A 15,271-nucleotide genomic window follows, 5' to 3' on the forward strand; every position below is an offset into this window, starting at 1 on the left:
AAAAAGCATCTAGCAACCATGTGATCTTGGAAATCAAAACTTCCCCTGTTGAGCCTTAGATAAGACTTTGTGAGACCCTCAAGCAGATGACCCAGCTATGCTCTTCCCTGACTTCTGAACCACAGAAACTGTGGATAAGCAGTCCGTATTATTTTGTACTGCTAAGTTTGTGGTAATGCTGTTGTGCAGCCATAGATATGAATGCAGGTAAATATCTAGTGGTGGGATGATTGGATTGCAAATATGTCTATGTTTAACTTTTTAAGAAACTCTCAAATTGTTTTCCCAACTGTTTTTGCCATTTTGATTATCCACCAGCATTGTATAAGATTTCTACTTGTACCACATCCTTGTCAACGCATAGTGTGGTCAATTGTCTTAATTTTAGCCACTCTGGCAGGAGTATAATTGTGGTTTTGATTTGCATTCCCTAGTGACTAATGTTGAATATCTTTTCATGTGCTTATTTGCCATCAGTTTTTCTTTGGTGAAGTATTGATATCTCCTCAGTCCTTTTGACCATTTTTTAAGTTTCTTTTGTATTTTATTTTTATTTTTTTATATTGGAATATAGTTGATTTACAATGTCATGTTAGTTTCTGGTGTACAGCAAAGTGAATCAGTTATACATGTGTCTACTTTTTTAGATTCTTTTCCCATATAGGCCATTACAGAGTATTGAGTAGTTTCCTGTGCTAGTGTGTATATGTCAGTCCCAATCTCTCAGTTTATTCCCCCAACCCATTCCCTGGTAACCATAAGTTTGTTTTCTCCATCTGTGACTACTTCTGTTTGGTAAATAAGTTCATTTGTACCTATTAAAAAAAATTCCACATATAAGCCATATATTTGTCTTTCTGTGTCTTACTTCATTCATTGTGACAATCCCTAGGTCCATTCTAGTTGCTGCAAATGGCATTATTTTGTTCTTTTTACAGCTGAATAATATTCCATTGTATATATGTACCACATATTTTTTATCCAACCCCCTTTTGATGTACAAAATTAGATTGCTTTAGTAAATGTACTGCCAAAGTGAGCATCCTTTTGCCCACTTTTAAATTGGATTGTCTTACTACTATTGAGTTGTAAGTGTTCTTTATGCTTTTTGTTGTATTTAAGGATTATTTGCCACACTCAGGTGTACTAAGATTTATGTTTTCTTCTGGAAGTTTTATGTAGTTTAAACTTGTACATTCAGATGTACAAGTTTAAACTTGTACATTCAATTAAACCTAGTTCAAGTTTAATTTTTGTATATACTGTGAAGGAAATGTAGAGGTTTATTTTTTTCTGCATATGGTTATCAGATTGTTCCAGCATTATTTGTCCAAAAAAAGAATCCTTTATTGAATTGTCTTGGCAGTTTTATCAAAGGCAATAGACCATTTGATTCCCAACAGAATTTGACCCTTAAAAATATGTTTTTGATAATTTTATGTTATCCTATATTATGATTATTTTGTATTTATTCTTTATTAAACTGAAAGCTCCTTGAGGACATAAATATCTTACTTATTTCTGAATCCCCTGACACTCAGCATTCTCAGTGAAAATGTGATGTATTTAAGTATATTCTAGCATTCATGATTCCTCACTGCTAGATTGAGACATGTGGTTACCCCAAACAGGCTCATGATTTGGAGTGCTTTCAGACTAATTGTCTAAAGATTTTTTTTTTTTTTTCACTACATTTACTTAAGCTGAACACTGTATGTTAAAAGGGCAGAAAAGCAGAGGACTCTTTGTATTAGTCAAATCTGGACAGGAAACTCATGGTTTACTGGAGAGAAAGTGGGGTGGTAACTGAAAAGAGTTTACTGAAAGAACTATTTACAGAGAGGGGATGGGGCTGAGGGAACTTTCCCCACAAGGATGGTGAAACACACAGGGACTAGCAACTGTCTGGAAATCCCATTTCTTGAAGGCTTAAAGGGGCAGAGGGAAGAAATAGTTTTACCAGAGCCCAGCAAGAGAGGGAGTCCTGGAAGACGGACCCTCCAACAGCAGCTGTGGTTATAGGGAAACACAGCTACTGCCATAACTATGGCAAAGGTAAGGTGGAGCAGGTGAATTTATGTGTGTTTGTAGTGGAGAGGGGGAGTGGTAGATATCTCAATTTCTCTATTTACTATCCTCTAACATCCTGCTAGTGACCAATCCCAACCAGAAGCCAGAGGTAAAGGAGCCCAGGTACCATCTTTAGAGATCAGTTTCCAGGAGGGTAGAGAAGGGTGAAAAATGGATCCAGAAATCAATTGGGGGAGTAAACAGTATAACATATGTCATGCAATTCAGCTGTAAATTATATACTTTACTCAGGGAAGGAACTTTCTCTCCTTCAAAGGCAAATTGCTGACTATTGTTGGAGCATATCTCTTGATTTTACCAACCAACCTAAGTGGCTTTTCAAAATGTTATTTCTACTGACATTTAATACCCACTGTTTCTTGAGGGGACCTCTGATAAGTACACTTTGCATGATCTCATTACATTTCCACCTTATAGGCATGATAGGAGGGGCTTCCCAGGTGGCTCAGTGGTAAAGAATCTGCCTGCCAATGCAGGAGATGCAGGTTTGATCCCTGGGGTCAGGAAGATCCCCTGCAGGAGGATAATGGCAACCCACTCCAATAACCTTGCCTGGAAAATCCCATGAACAGAAGAACCTTGCAGGCTACAGTCCATGGCGTCGAAAAGAGAATGAATGACTAAGCACGCACACAGGCATGATAAGAGCTTTCTTTTTTTTACATTGGCTTTAGAAAAATATCTCTTGCTAAATGCAGTTACACAAACTTAGCAATGTTATTTGCCATTTTCATATCTCTAATGCCCATTCATGTTTATTCTCACCCAAAATGGTGACCGTACCTCCCTAGTTTTGTGCCATGAACGCACTTTTTTTTTTGGCCATGCCACATGCAGAATCTTTGTTCCCTGACCAAAGATGGAACCCATATACCCTGCAGTCAAAACATGGAGTCTTAAACCACTGCACTGCCAGGGAAGTCCTTGAATGCGCTTTTCAGCAGGAGGTATGTGTGGAGTCCAAGTAGGGAGCTGACACAATTATACTATAATTCAAAGATTGTTTTTGTTTCTTTTCTTTACCGAAATCAGCAAGTTCTTCCAGTATGTTTTGCATTAATCCTTCTGTGATTCCCCTGTCAGCTAAAGCAGCACAATCTTCAACTGACAATTGACAGATAATTTGTGCATGGAATGCTGTAGCTGTATTCCCTTTGCTATTCCCCATACAACCTCCTTTTAATTTTGGGGACTATCAAACTTCTACTTTTTAACAATTGACTTCAAATTTCAGAGATTCTTGTTTATTCCTTTTGACTTCTTTTAAACCAGAGCTTTCCCCTATTTCCTTCACATTTTTCCTACTTCTCAGAATCTATACCTATCTTGTCTCTACCCCTAGTCTTTCGTCTCTATCCTTATTCTTGTTAGTTTATAATTTAGACTTTAAACCTTATTGTAAGTGTGGCCATGTGTAAAAGGGCTTCCCAGGTGGCTCAGCAGTAAAGATTCTGCATGCAGTGCAGGAGCTGCAGGAGATGCAGGTTCCATCCCTGGGTCGGGAAGATGCCCTGGAGGAGGAAATGGTTGCATCCCACTCCAGTGTTCTTGCCTGAAAAATCCCAAGAACAGAGGAGCCTGACAAGCTACAGTCCATGGGGTCACAAAGAGTCAGACATGACTGAAGCAACTTGAGCACACCAAATGAAAAAATAAAGAACTGAGAGGTTCAAGATTTGTGAAAATAAAAATTCTGTAAAATTTAGACATTAAACGTTTATCAGATAGGTCTAATAAGGACCAAAGGAATATCTTAAAATTGAAAAAAGAACAGCATTTTTTCACTTCATAAGGTTGTTGGGAAGATTTAAAGAGAATAATAATATGTGAAATGCTTACTTAAATATCAGGAAGCCTGGCATAAGGAAGATAGCATAAGAAAGCAATGTTAATTTTGGTTTTTGGTTTCTATTAGGAGTTCTTTAGTAGTTTGAAAATAAGTTATTTTAAGAGCAATGTTTTATTAAAATTACAATGTATACACTTTAATTTGGGGACAAAAGTTACTAATTGTCTCAATAATTTTTTAAAGCATACTTCAGTAAGGTCTCAGGGTCTCACCAGAGGTCACACATTCAGAATAGGCTGGGGTAGGAGTCTAGGACCTGGGTTTTCATTCCAGCCTTTACTCTTTCACTTTGGGGCCATCATTTCAAAAAAGCGAGTTTTACTAGTTGCTCTAAAAGGTGCTTTCTAGTCTGTATCAGTTTTGCTGAGACTACAATAGAAATGTATTCAAGATTTGCCTAATAATTTGTCATCATGTTTCATTTATCAGAGTTAATATTTGACCATCAAATACACATTTAATAGAAAATATTCTTTTATGAATGAGAGTATCAATAGTCAATATTTTCTTTCTCTTTCTTTTTGCCACACTGTGCAACTTGCAGGATCTTAGTTCCCCAATCAGAGATTGAATCCTAAACCCAGACCCCAGTAATGAAAGCGCTGAGGACTGCCAGAGATTTCCTTTATGGTGCTTTCACTGCTGGGCCCAGGTCTGGGGTTCAATCCCTGGTCCAGGAACTAAGATCCTGCAAGTTGTGAGAACAAACAAAGCATATAAAATGAGCTTGTTTGGGACAATTTTTAAAACAGTATTTTCAGAACTTCAAAATTTACCTATTTTTCAATGACCATAGAAAATGTGTTAGAAATATATCTGACATACTTTCCTTTCCCATATTTACTGATGTTCCTAAGAATTTTACATTTTTTTTCTCACTTAGGGTCTTTCCACATTCAAACCTATTTACAGAGATGACAGTAAGTGACCCTTGCTGCTACTGCTACTGCTAAGTCACTTCAGTCGTGTCTGACTCTGTGTGACCCCATAGAACGCAGCCCATCAGGCTCCCCCATTCCTGGGATTCTCCAGGCAAGAACACTGGAGTGGGTTGCCATTTTCTTCTCCAGTGCATGAAAGTGAAAGCGGAGTCATTGAGTTGTGTCCGACTCTTAGCGACCCCATGGACTGCAGCCTACCAGGCTCCTCCTTCCATGGGATTTTCCAGGCAAGAGCACTGGAGTGGGGTGCCATTGCCTTCTACTCAAGAGTAAACCACAATAACCATCCTACTGGGATTTATTGGGGTTCAAAAACAGAGATATAACTGCTTCATTTCAAAGTGATAAGGAGGGACTGAAATAATAGTGAGAGAGTAGCTCTGAGACCTGGAGAAGGCAATGGCCACCCACTCCAGTACTCTTGCCTGGAGAATCCCATGGACAGAGGGGCCTGGTAGGATGCAGTCCATGGGGTCGCACAGAGTCAGACACGACTGAAGCAACTTAGCAGCAGTAGCAGCAGCAGCTCTGAGACCAGACCAATGTTGTTTCTATGATGTTCCATTTACAGTAACAGCTCAGGGTGCCGGGAGATACAGTCCTTTTAGCTAGTCTTTGACACTGTCAATTCATACTTCAGCCTTCATTTCCCTTTTACCCTTCCCCAACACACACATATAGAAGTTCAGGAATGGCAAATTGTTGAATGTCTCTGGGGTATGCCAGTAATCTTATTGTTTTGGGCATGTCAGCCCAAACTTCTTCAAATAGGAAAACTTAGAATAGGTGTATTGGTACCTGGCTTCACATGGGTTTAGTCTCAGCATTCAGAGATACAAAGTACACTACAGCGTTAATAGACTTGAAGTTTAATTCAAGTTTTGCTACCAATTAACAGTGCAACCTTAAAGGCAAGTCACTTTACCTTTCAGTCATTCATTCAGCGCATCTTGCTGATTAGAAAACCAGTCTCCCAAGTACTGTTCTGGGTGCTGGGGATTCACACTTGCTACCTTCAAGTTGTTTACCTTCTAGTGGTAGTGATGGTGAAAGTGGTGAGACAGACAATAAATACGTGGAAGTTGTGAGAACAATGAAGGAAAGAAAGCAGTAATATAATAAGAGTGACGAGGTGGATGGGGGTGGTGTGCTTCTTGAGATACAGTGAGATGTCTCTAGGCAAGTGAAAAAGCAAGAGTATCTGGCATTTGGAAAGCCATGTATTTTCTTCTTTTAATTATTATGTTCTGGGAAGGCCCACCAATGCCTCTATTCTGGAAATAAATGCAAATATGTTTATGTCAAGCTCCACATCAATTTGATAGTCTAGTTTTTGAAGTAATCTATTTAAGAAGAAATAAGTAAATATTTTAGTGTTATTTGGAGGAAGTTGCTGCTGGCCATTAAAGAAAAAAAAAAAAAGACCCTCTAACAATAATAATAATAATAATAAAAGCAAACTAAGGTGCCAAGTTATAATTCTGTGCTCAGACTTATGCCCAGGATGCAGAAAGAAAACCTCCTTATCTGTGCTGGGCTCAGGGGCTCAGAGCAGCAAGGCCGAAATACCTGACAGCTGTCGGGAAGGCTCCGAGCCACAGAGCCCAGGGAGGAGGAGCCACGGGAGGGGCCGACTGGAAGCAGCCACCTCAGCGAAGAGGCAGGATTTCCGCGGGGTGAATGCCGGTGTCTCCCGGAAGAAAGGGCTCCTGCTGCAGATGTCCCGTGATTACCTCGGAAGTCTTGCTTCGCCGGTTGAAACTGCAGAATAAAGAAGGATTAGCAAAATATGGCTACGGAGGGCCCTGCCGTGCGTCGAGTCCAAGTGGCGGAACATCCCAGGTGGGGGAGAGGACATGCCCGCGCTTTCGGATCGCTTGGGTTGGATAGATGTAGAGGCTGTCAGGGCTTTCGGCTCTTCCAGAAGCAGACAGAATCCTTGGGATGTTACAAGGTCACTTGGCTGGGACCGCGCCGTAAAGTCTGTCCAACCTTGTTCACTACCAAGGTGTGTGTCTTGCTTCACCCACGCAGATCCTTCTTTCCCTTGCAGAAGGGTGGGACACTTTATGCTGGGCTTCAGCAGAAAAACCCAAATTAATTTTCAGCCTCTTCTTTCTTTGTTTTGCCTGCCAGCTGATAGTACTTTTTAAAGTCTTCCTTTTAAAATATTGAAAGCAATCAAATACAGCCAAAACAAAAACAGGAAAATGACCCCCAAACCAAAAAACCCCCTTGGTCTCTGCATCCTTTTAAACAAATCATGGAACCTATGCACCTTCACTTAGGGAATTAATCTGCTGCCAGTACCTAGCTACAGAATAATTACCAGCTTAAGTGATACCACCTGGGGTTATTTTCATTTGCGGTCATCTTGCAAATACTTAATGGAAATACTTGTTTCTGACATAGGACAGAAATCTCATAGAATGAAATCTCCACCTGCTGGGTATTAGCTCTATAGCTTTTCTAAGGTTGGCTTTGCTCCCCTTTTGTTGTTCCTAAGTTTTAGTATTTGTTCTCTGTTAACTTTTTTCTCTATAATTAAGTCTTAAAGTTCTCTCTACTTCCTGGTTTATGACTGTCATGTGACAGTTAACAATATTACAGCATACTAAAACTTGAAAATGCTTTTTCACCCTTGAAACATCAAAGAGTGGGTCTTTAGTTACGAGAAAGATATGTACTTTTTGATTCTGGAGACCAGCACAACCTTGGATGAGTTACAAGTGTCATATATTATTCTGTGTTTCCATTTTATGCCATTTTAGTCATAATGCTTGATATTTCTATAGTTACCCTATGAGAAGGGGGATGGTAACATGTACTAAAAGTGAAGAACTGTTTACTAAATTTCCTTTGAGTTGTTTCTTGCCTTAAAGGACCTTTACAGTATTTATCCATGCATGCATGTGTGTTAAGTTGCTTCAGTTGTGTCTGACTCTTTGTGACCCTGAGGACTGTAGCCCGCCAGGCTCCTCTGTCTGTTGGATTTTTCAGGCAAGAATACTGGAGTGGATTGCCATGCCCTCCTCCAGGGGATCTTCCTGACCGAGGGATCCAACCTGCGTCTCTTATGTCTCCTGCATTGTCAGGAGGGCTCTTTACCACTGGCACCACCTGGGAAGCCCAGTTGTTTATGCAGCAGACACTTGTTAATGTTTAGTGTTCTGTGCTAGCTACGGCAGAGGTCATATAGTAGTCCAGTAAGGGTGCATTTTGCCATTTTCTTGTTTTCCACTTAATACAGTTATTAACTTCAAGCAATGTTTGAGCCACTTATTCATTTTATCAGGAGTGAGTCCAGTTAAGTCTAGATGGTATATCTACAAACCCACCTAACTGTTCATATGTTACAATATGCTGAAAGGGAAAAACATGCATGAGTGCCCCATTATCAGATTGTCCTTTTTTGGAACTTCTGCTCTTTCTTCAGCATACTGTCAACTGGAAAAACACACAACATGAGAGTTGTGAGTTAAGTTTTATTTGGGGCATAATGAGGACGATAGCCTCGGAGGCAGCATTTCAGATAACTCTTAGAAACTGCTCTGAAGAGGTAGGGTGGAAGATCAATATGTGTGTGATTTTGGTGAAGTGGACTACTTGCTATCAAGCAAACATTATTTTGCAGAAAGTTGCTGCTAGTCTCATGAAGGTTATTGCTAGTCACAAGGAGCAGATGTCACCATGAAGGATGTTAATACTTTTCTAAATCTGAGGAGATGCAAGAATTGGACTCATAAACTCTTCTGAAAATATCTGTCTGAAGGCCTGTTCTGCCGGTTTTTCCCAGAGCATCAAGTGCCTCATTCCTGATCTCCACCCTGAACTCCTTTCAGGGTATGTTGAGGGTCAATGGTCACAGCAGCTTGCATTTAATCCTTATAGAGGTAGATGGCAGGTGTCAATTTTAGTTGGCAATGCCTTTTCAGCTTCACAGGGCACTTTTTTTTTTTTTTTTAGAACAGGAAGTTGTTCAGTCGTGTCCAACTCTTTGCGACCCCATGGACTGTACTCCACCAGGATTCTCCATCCATGGGATTTTCCAGCCAAAAGTACTGGAGTGGGTTGCCATTTCCTTCTCCAGGGGATCTTCCTGTTCCAGGGATCGAACCCGGGTCTCCCGCATTGCAGGCAGATGCTTTACCATCTGAGCCACCAGGGCACATGACCTTCTGAGTAAAGGGACTAGTCAACCATGTCATATATTTTAGTAAACTTAATTTCTTTTTTATTCATTAAAAAAAATCATATAGAAATAGAAACTCTAATTTCTTTTTCTGTATCCCAATCTTGCTTGCTTCCTGTACTTCAGATCCCACTGTTCTAAGTTTTCATTCTTAGCATTTCTTTGCATTTAGAACCACTGTTCTAAATAGATCAGTTTATAGACGTACTATCTAGATTTAACTGAATTCACTCCTGATAAAATGAACTACTGATCTAAGTTTCTGTGCATTCTCTTCTCTTTTCCTTCTCTTTGGGATTAAATTTTATTAAAAAAAATTTTTTTTTTTAGTTTTTTAAAGTTTTTATTTTATTATTTATTTTTTAAGCTTGCTTACACCAGGTCTTAGTTGTGGTACACAGGCTTAGTTTCCCCATGGTACATGAGATCCCAGTTCCCTCATCAGGGATTGATTCCGCATCCCCAGTATTAGAAGGTGGATTCTTAACCACTAGACCACAAGGAAGTCCCATGAGATTAAATTTTAAATTGTTAGATTATTATTGCTTTTTGGTAACAGCTTTATTGATATATAATTCACATACTATATAGTTCAATTGTTTAGAATTTACAATTAAATCATTTTTGGTATATTCACAGGATTGTGCAACCATCACCATAATCAAACTTAGAACATTCCCATCCCCACCCCCCACAAAGAACTCTGCATCTGTTAAGCTTTCACTTCCTTAATACCTGCAAGCCCTAAGCAAATTCTAATGTACTCTTTGTAGATTTACTTATTCTGCTGCTGCTGCTAAGTCGCTTCAGTTGTGTCCGACTCTATGTGACCCCATAGACGGCAGCCCACCAGGCTCCCCCGTCCCTGGGATTCTCCAGGCAAGAACACAGGAGTGGGTTGCCATTTCCTTCTCCAATGCATGAAAGTGAAAAGTGAAAGTGAAGTCGCTCAGTCGTGTCCGACTCTTTGTGACCCCATGGACTGCAGCCTACCAGGCCCCTCCGTCCATGGGATTTTCCAGGCAAGAGTACTGGAGTGGGGTGGCATTGCCTTCTCTGTTACTTATTCTAGACCGTTCAAATAAATGGAATCAGATAATATGTTTTTGTCTAAGTGTGTGACTGGCTTCTTTCACTTAATACAATGTTTCAAGGTTCAACCATGTTGTAACATGTTATCAATATGTCATTCCTTTTTATGATTGAATAATATTCTGTTGTTTGACATACAACATTTTGTTTACTCGTTCATCAATTGATGGGCATTTCGGTTGCTTCCACCTTTTGGCTCTATGATTAATGGTGCTGTATAAACACATTCTTAATATGAAAGATTTGAATTTTTTAAAAGTATAGTTAGTAAAGCCTGAAAACCCTACAGTTCTTATTCTTATGATCTGATTCTTATCCTTACTGCCAATACTTACTTCCCTTCTTAGAAGTTTCATTTGTTTTGTTTCCTTGTGATATCATTGTATCCTTTTGATATCATTGTATCTTTATCATATTGTTAACATTTTTATAAAAATTGTATTATATTCATATAAGTAGAATCATATTTGGTTTTCTGTAATTTACTTTTTTCCACTTAATAATATTTCTTAGAGATTCTGATATATCACTCCATAAAGATATATTTTATTTTTTAATGACAATTTCATAGTACTAATATGATTATTTAACCACTCAATTATTAGAGTATACATTGAAGTTTCCAATTTTTCACTCACAAATATTGCTGCATTGCTGCAGTAAAAATCTTTATACATTTATCCTTAAGCATTTTTTATGTTTCCTTAAGCTCGTTCATGAAAATGGAACAGGGTCAAAGGTAATAAACATTTAAAATTTTGGTAGTTTCAAAAAATAAAAATAAAAATTTAATAGTTGCTGCCAAATGGCCCTGCCACCTCCCAAAAAGATGTTATTAGATTGTCTGATTCTAGTTAGTTTTTAGAAACTCCTTATGTATGTATGTATGTATGTTTTGAATGAATATTTTTGAATAAACCCGTATGATGTTTTATATGTTTTAGGTATATTATTCCCAGTTTAACAATTTTCCTTTGACTTTATGTTTTTGTTGTGTAGACATTGTATATTTTATGTAGTGTGTTACAGTGTTGAATGATAGTATCCTTGTCTTGATTTTTATTTTAATGGGAAAGCTTTTAATATTTTTGTCATCAAATATGTGATGTTTGCTATTTCTGGCAAGTAGCCTTGATTAAATTAAGGACATTTTCTTTTTTTCTAGTATGTCAAGAGCTATTTTATTTTAAATTTAAACTTTTGTTAAAAACTTGGGAATGTCTATTGAATTATACTGGAGTGGGTAGCCTTTCCCTTCTCCAGGGGATCTTCCCAACCCAGGGACTGAACCAGGTCTCCCACATTGCAGGTGGATTCTTTACCAGCTGTACCACAAGGGAAGCCCAGTAATACTGGAGTGGGTAGCCTATCCCTTCTCCAGGGGATCTTCCCAACCCAGGAATTAAACCAGGGTCTCCTGCATTGCAGGTAGATTCTTTACCAACTGAGCTACCAGGGAAGCTCTATATAGACATAAATATATGTGTATATATATATCTGCATATTTTGTGATCATGGAGCTATCCCTTCTCCAAGGGATCTTACTGACCCAGGAATCGAACTGGGGTCTTCTGCATTGCAGGCAGTTTCTTTACCAACTGAGCTATCAGGGAAGCTCTATATATACATAAATATATGTATATATATATATCTGCATATTTTGAGATCATGGAGCTATCCCTTCTCCAAGGGATCTTACTGACCCAGGAATCGAACTGGGGTCTCCTGCATTGCAGGCAGTTTCTTTACCAACTGAGCTATCAGGGAAGCCCCATATATACATACATATATGTATACATATGTGTCTGCTTATTTTGAGAAGATCATGGAGTTATCGAGTTTTTTCCCTTTTTATTAAGTTAGAATAGTACATTTAATCAACATAGTTCCTAGTACTACTTCATATTCCTGGAAAAAGCTCTGGTCACATATATTATAAAATAATCTATGTTGGATTAAATTTACCAATATTTTATTTAGATTTTTTTATACCATTTTAACAAGTGAGAGTAGCCTATAGTTTGCTTTTGGGGGCTATTTGTGTTAGTAGAAGGGTTATACTATTCCTAAAATTGGATGGGAAGGCTTTCCACCACTTCTATTAGAACCATTTATGAAAAAAAAAAATTTTTTTTAAAGGTCTTACAGGACTAACACATAGTCTTTTCTGGGTCTTGTTAAGGGGATTATTTCCAACTACTTTGTATGTTTCTGTTTTCTGTTTCTCCTGTCAAAGTCAAGCAGGGATGGGGAATTTTAACTCCTCAGTTTGGGTCAGTTCAGTTAGTTCAGTTGCTCAGTCGGGTCCGACTCTTTGCAACCCCATGAATTGCAGCACGCCAGGCCTCCCTGTCCATCACCAACTCCCAGACTTCACCCAAACTCATGTCCATTGAGTCAGTGATGCCATCCAGCCATCTCATCCTCTGTCATCCCCTTCTCCTCCTGCCCCCAATCCCTCCCAGCATCAGAGTCTTTTCCAATGAGTCAAGTCTTTGCATGAGGTGGCCAAAGTACTGGAGTTTCAGCTTTAGCATCAGTCCTTCCAAAGAACACCCAGGACTGATCTCCTTCAGAATGGACTGGTTGGATCTCCTTGCAGTCCAAGGGACTCTCAAGAGTCTTCTCCAACACCACAGTTCAAAAGCATCAATTCTTCAGCGCTCAGCTTTCTTCACAGTCCAACTCTCACATCCATACATGACCACTGGAAAAACCATAGCCTTGACTAGATGGACTTTTGTTGGCAAAGTAATGTCTCTGCTTTTGAATATGCTATCTAGGTTGGTCATAACTTTCCTTCCAAGGAGTAAGCGTCTTTTAATTTCATGGCTGCAGTCACCATCTGCAGTGATCTTGGAACCCCCCTAAATAAAGTCTGACACTGTTTCCACTGTTGCCCCATCTATTTCCCATGAAGTGATGGGACCACATGCCATGATCTTAGTTTTCTGAATGTTGAGCTTTAAGCCAACTTTTTCACTCTCCTCTTTCACTTTTCATGAAGAGGCTTTTTAGTTTCTCTTCACTTTCTGCCATAAGGGTGATATCATCTGCATATCAGTTTGAGTAGTGGGAACTTATTTCTGTGGGCTCCTGTGTCCTTCTGACATGTTACTGTTATTGTGAGCACTTTACTTTCTGCCACAACAATATGTTCCAGGATTGTACTATACTGTCCCTGCTCCAGCTCTGGAATTATTTCTTCCGAATCCTGATTTCTTTTGAAACCAAGATCTAAACACTGGATGCTCATTGCTATTGGGATGTTAATGCTTCTAGGCCATCTCAGTGCTTCACTTTGCTTCTTTCTTATAACAAAATTTTATGACAATCACTTGATAAAAATTTCTAGAAGCTATATTCTTTTTTAATAATTTCATATTACTTCATTTTGTAAATAGACCATACCTTATCTTCCCAGGTGGCACTAGTGGTAAAGAACCTGCCTGCCAGTGCAGGAGATGTAAGAGAGGAGGGTTCGATCTCTGGGTAGGGAAGATCCTCTGGAGGAGGAAATGGCAACCCATTCCAGTGTTCTTGCCTGGACAATTCCTTGGACAGAGTAGCGTGGTGGGCTATAGTCCATGGGATTGCAAAGAGTCGGACTTGTCAGAAGCAATTTAGCACGCATACATGCAGGTTGTTTCTGGTGTTTTGCAGTTACAATTCTGTAATGAATAATCTCATGAATATGTATTTTCATATTGCTGGAGAATACCTTTAGGGAAAATTTTTCACATAAGCTTGTTGGGTAAAATTTAGTGCCAATGTATTTTTGTTAGATACAAAGTTTTGCCCAATTCACCCTCAAATGTGTTGTCCTGCTTTGCATTCCCAACCCAGTACCTCTTTCCACAGAACCTCACCAACAGAGTGTGTTGTTACTTTTTAATATTCAGTCTTCTGGTATCTTGGTGTAGTTTTAATTTGCATGTCTCTAATTTCATGTGCTTAAGGTTCATTTATGAACTACTCTTAGTATGGATTTTCTGTTCTTTTGCACATTTTTCTGTCAGATTTTTGTTAATTTTTCACTTCAGTTTTTGAGTTTTTAGAATTGTAGTTGATTTACAATGTTATATTTGTTTTAGGTGTACAACATAGTGATTCAATATTTTTATAGATTATATTCCATTTAAAGTTATTACAAAATAATCAGCTGTATTTCCCTTTGCTGTACAATATATCCTTGTTGCTTATCTATTTTATACTTAGTAGTTATGTCTCTTAATCCCATGGCCCTATCTTGCTCCTCTTTGCTTCCTTCTCCCCATTGGTAATCACTTACTTGTTCTCTATATCTGTGAGTCTGTTTATGTTTTGTTATATACATTCATCTGTTTTACTTTTTAAATTCCACATGTAGGTGATCAGTTCAGTTCAGGTCAGTCGCTCAGTCGTGTCTGACTCTTTCGACCCCATGAATTGCAGCACACCAGGCCTCCCTGTCCATCACCAACTCCCGGAGTTCACTCAGACTCGTGTCCATCGAGTCAGTGATGCCATCCAGCCATCTCATCCTCTCTTGTCCCCTTCTCCTCCTGCCCCCAATCCCTCCTAGCATCAGAATCTTTTCCAATGAGTCAACTCTTCGCATGAGGTGGCCAAAGTACTGGAGTTTCAGCTTTAGCATCATTCCTTCCAAAGAAATCCCAGGGCTAATCTCCTTCAGAATGAACTGGTTGGATCTCCTTGCAGTCCAAGGGACTCTCAAGAGTCTTCTCCAACACCACAGTTCAAAAGCATCAATTCTTCAGCACTCAGCTTTCTTCACAGTCCAACTCTTACATCCATACATGACCACAGGAAAAACCATAGCCTTGACTAGACGAACCTTTGTTGGCAAAGTAATGTCTCTGCTTTTGAATATGCTATCTAGGTTGGTCCTAACTCTTCTTCCAAGGAGTAAGCATCTTTTAATTTCATGGCTGCAGTCACCATCTGCAGTGATTTTGGAGTCCCAAAAAGTAAAGTCTGACACTGTTTCCACTGTTTCCCTATCTATTTCCCATGAAGTGATGGGACCAGATGCCATGATCTTAGTTTTCTGAATGTTGAGCTTTAAGCCAACTTTTTCACTCTCCTCTTTCACTTTCATCAAGA

At 39.0% G+C, this 15,271-nt stretch overlaps 1 protein-coding gene across 4 annotated transcripts in view; it reads left to right on the plus strand.

Moving 5' to 3' along the window:
• Positions 1–15,271, plus strand: part of GALK2 (galactokinase 2) — a 154,818-nt gene that overhangs the window by 7,907 nt on the left and 131,640 nt on the right. For 2 of the 4 annotated variants that reach the window (XM_086320816.1, XM_086320818.1), the window contains exon 1: positions 6,514–6,889. The exons of 1 other annotated variant lie outside the window; for it this stretch is intronic. In XM_086320816.1, coding sequence (XP_086176942.1) covers positions 6,738–6,889 — 152 coding nt within the window. In that variant the 5' untranslated portion in view covers positions 6,514–6,737. Of the gene's footprint in view, positions 1–6,513; positions 6,890–15,271 lie in introns of those variants that run through there. One more of the 4 variants, XM_086320817.1, reaches the window with a different exon arrangement.

This window comes from Bos grunniens, chromosome 10 (assembly GCF_055505025.1).
Source record: "Bos grunniens cultivar Pamir isolate PY7600 chromosome 10, Bosgru_T2T1.0, whole genome shotgun sequence".
Classification (NCBI taxonomy): domain Eukaryota; kingdom Metazoa; phylum Chordata; class Mammalia; order Artiodactyla; family Bovidae; genus Bos; species Bos grunniens.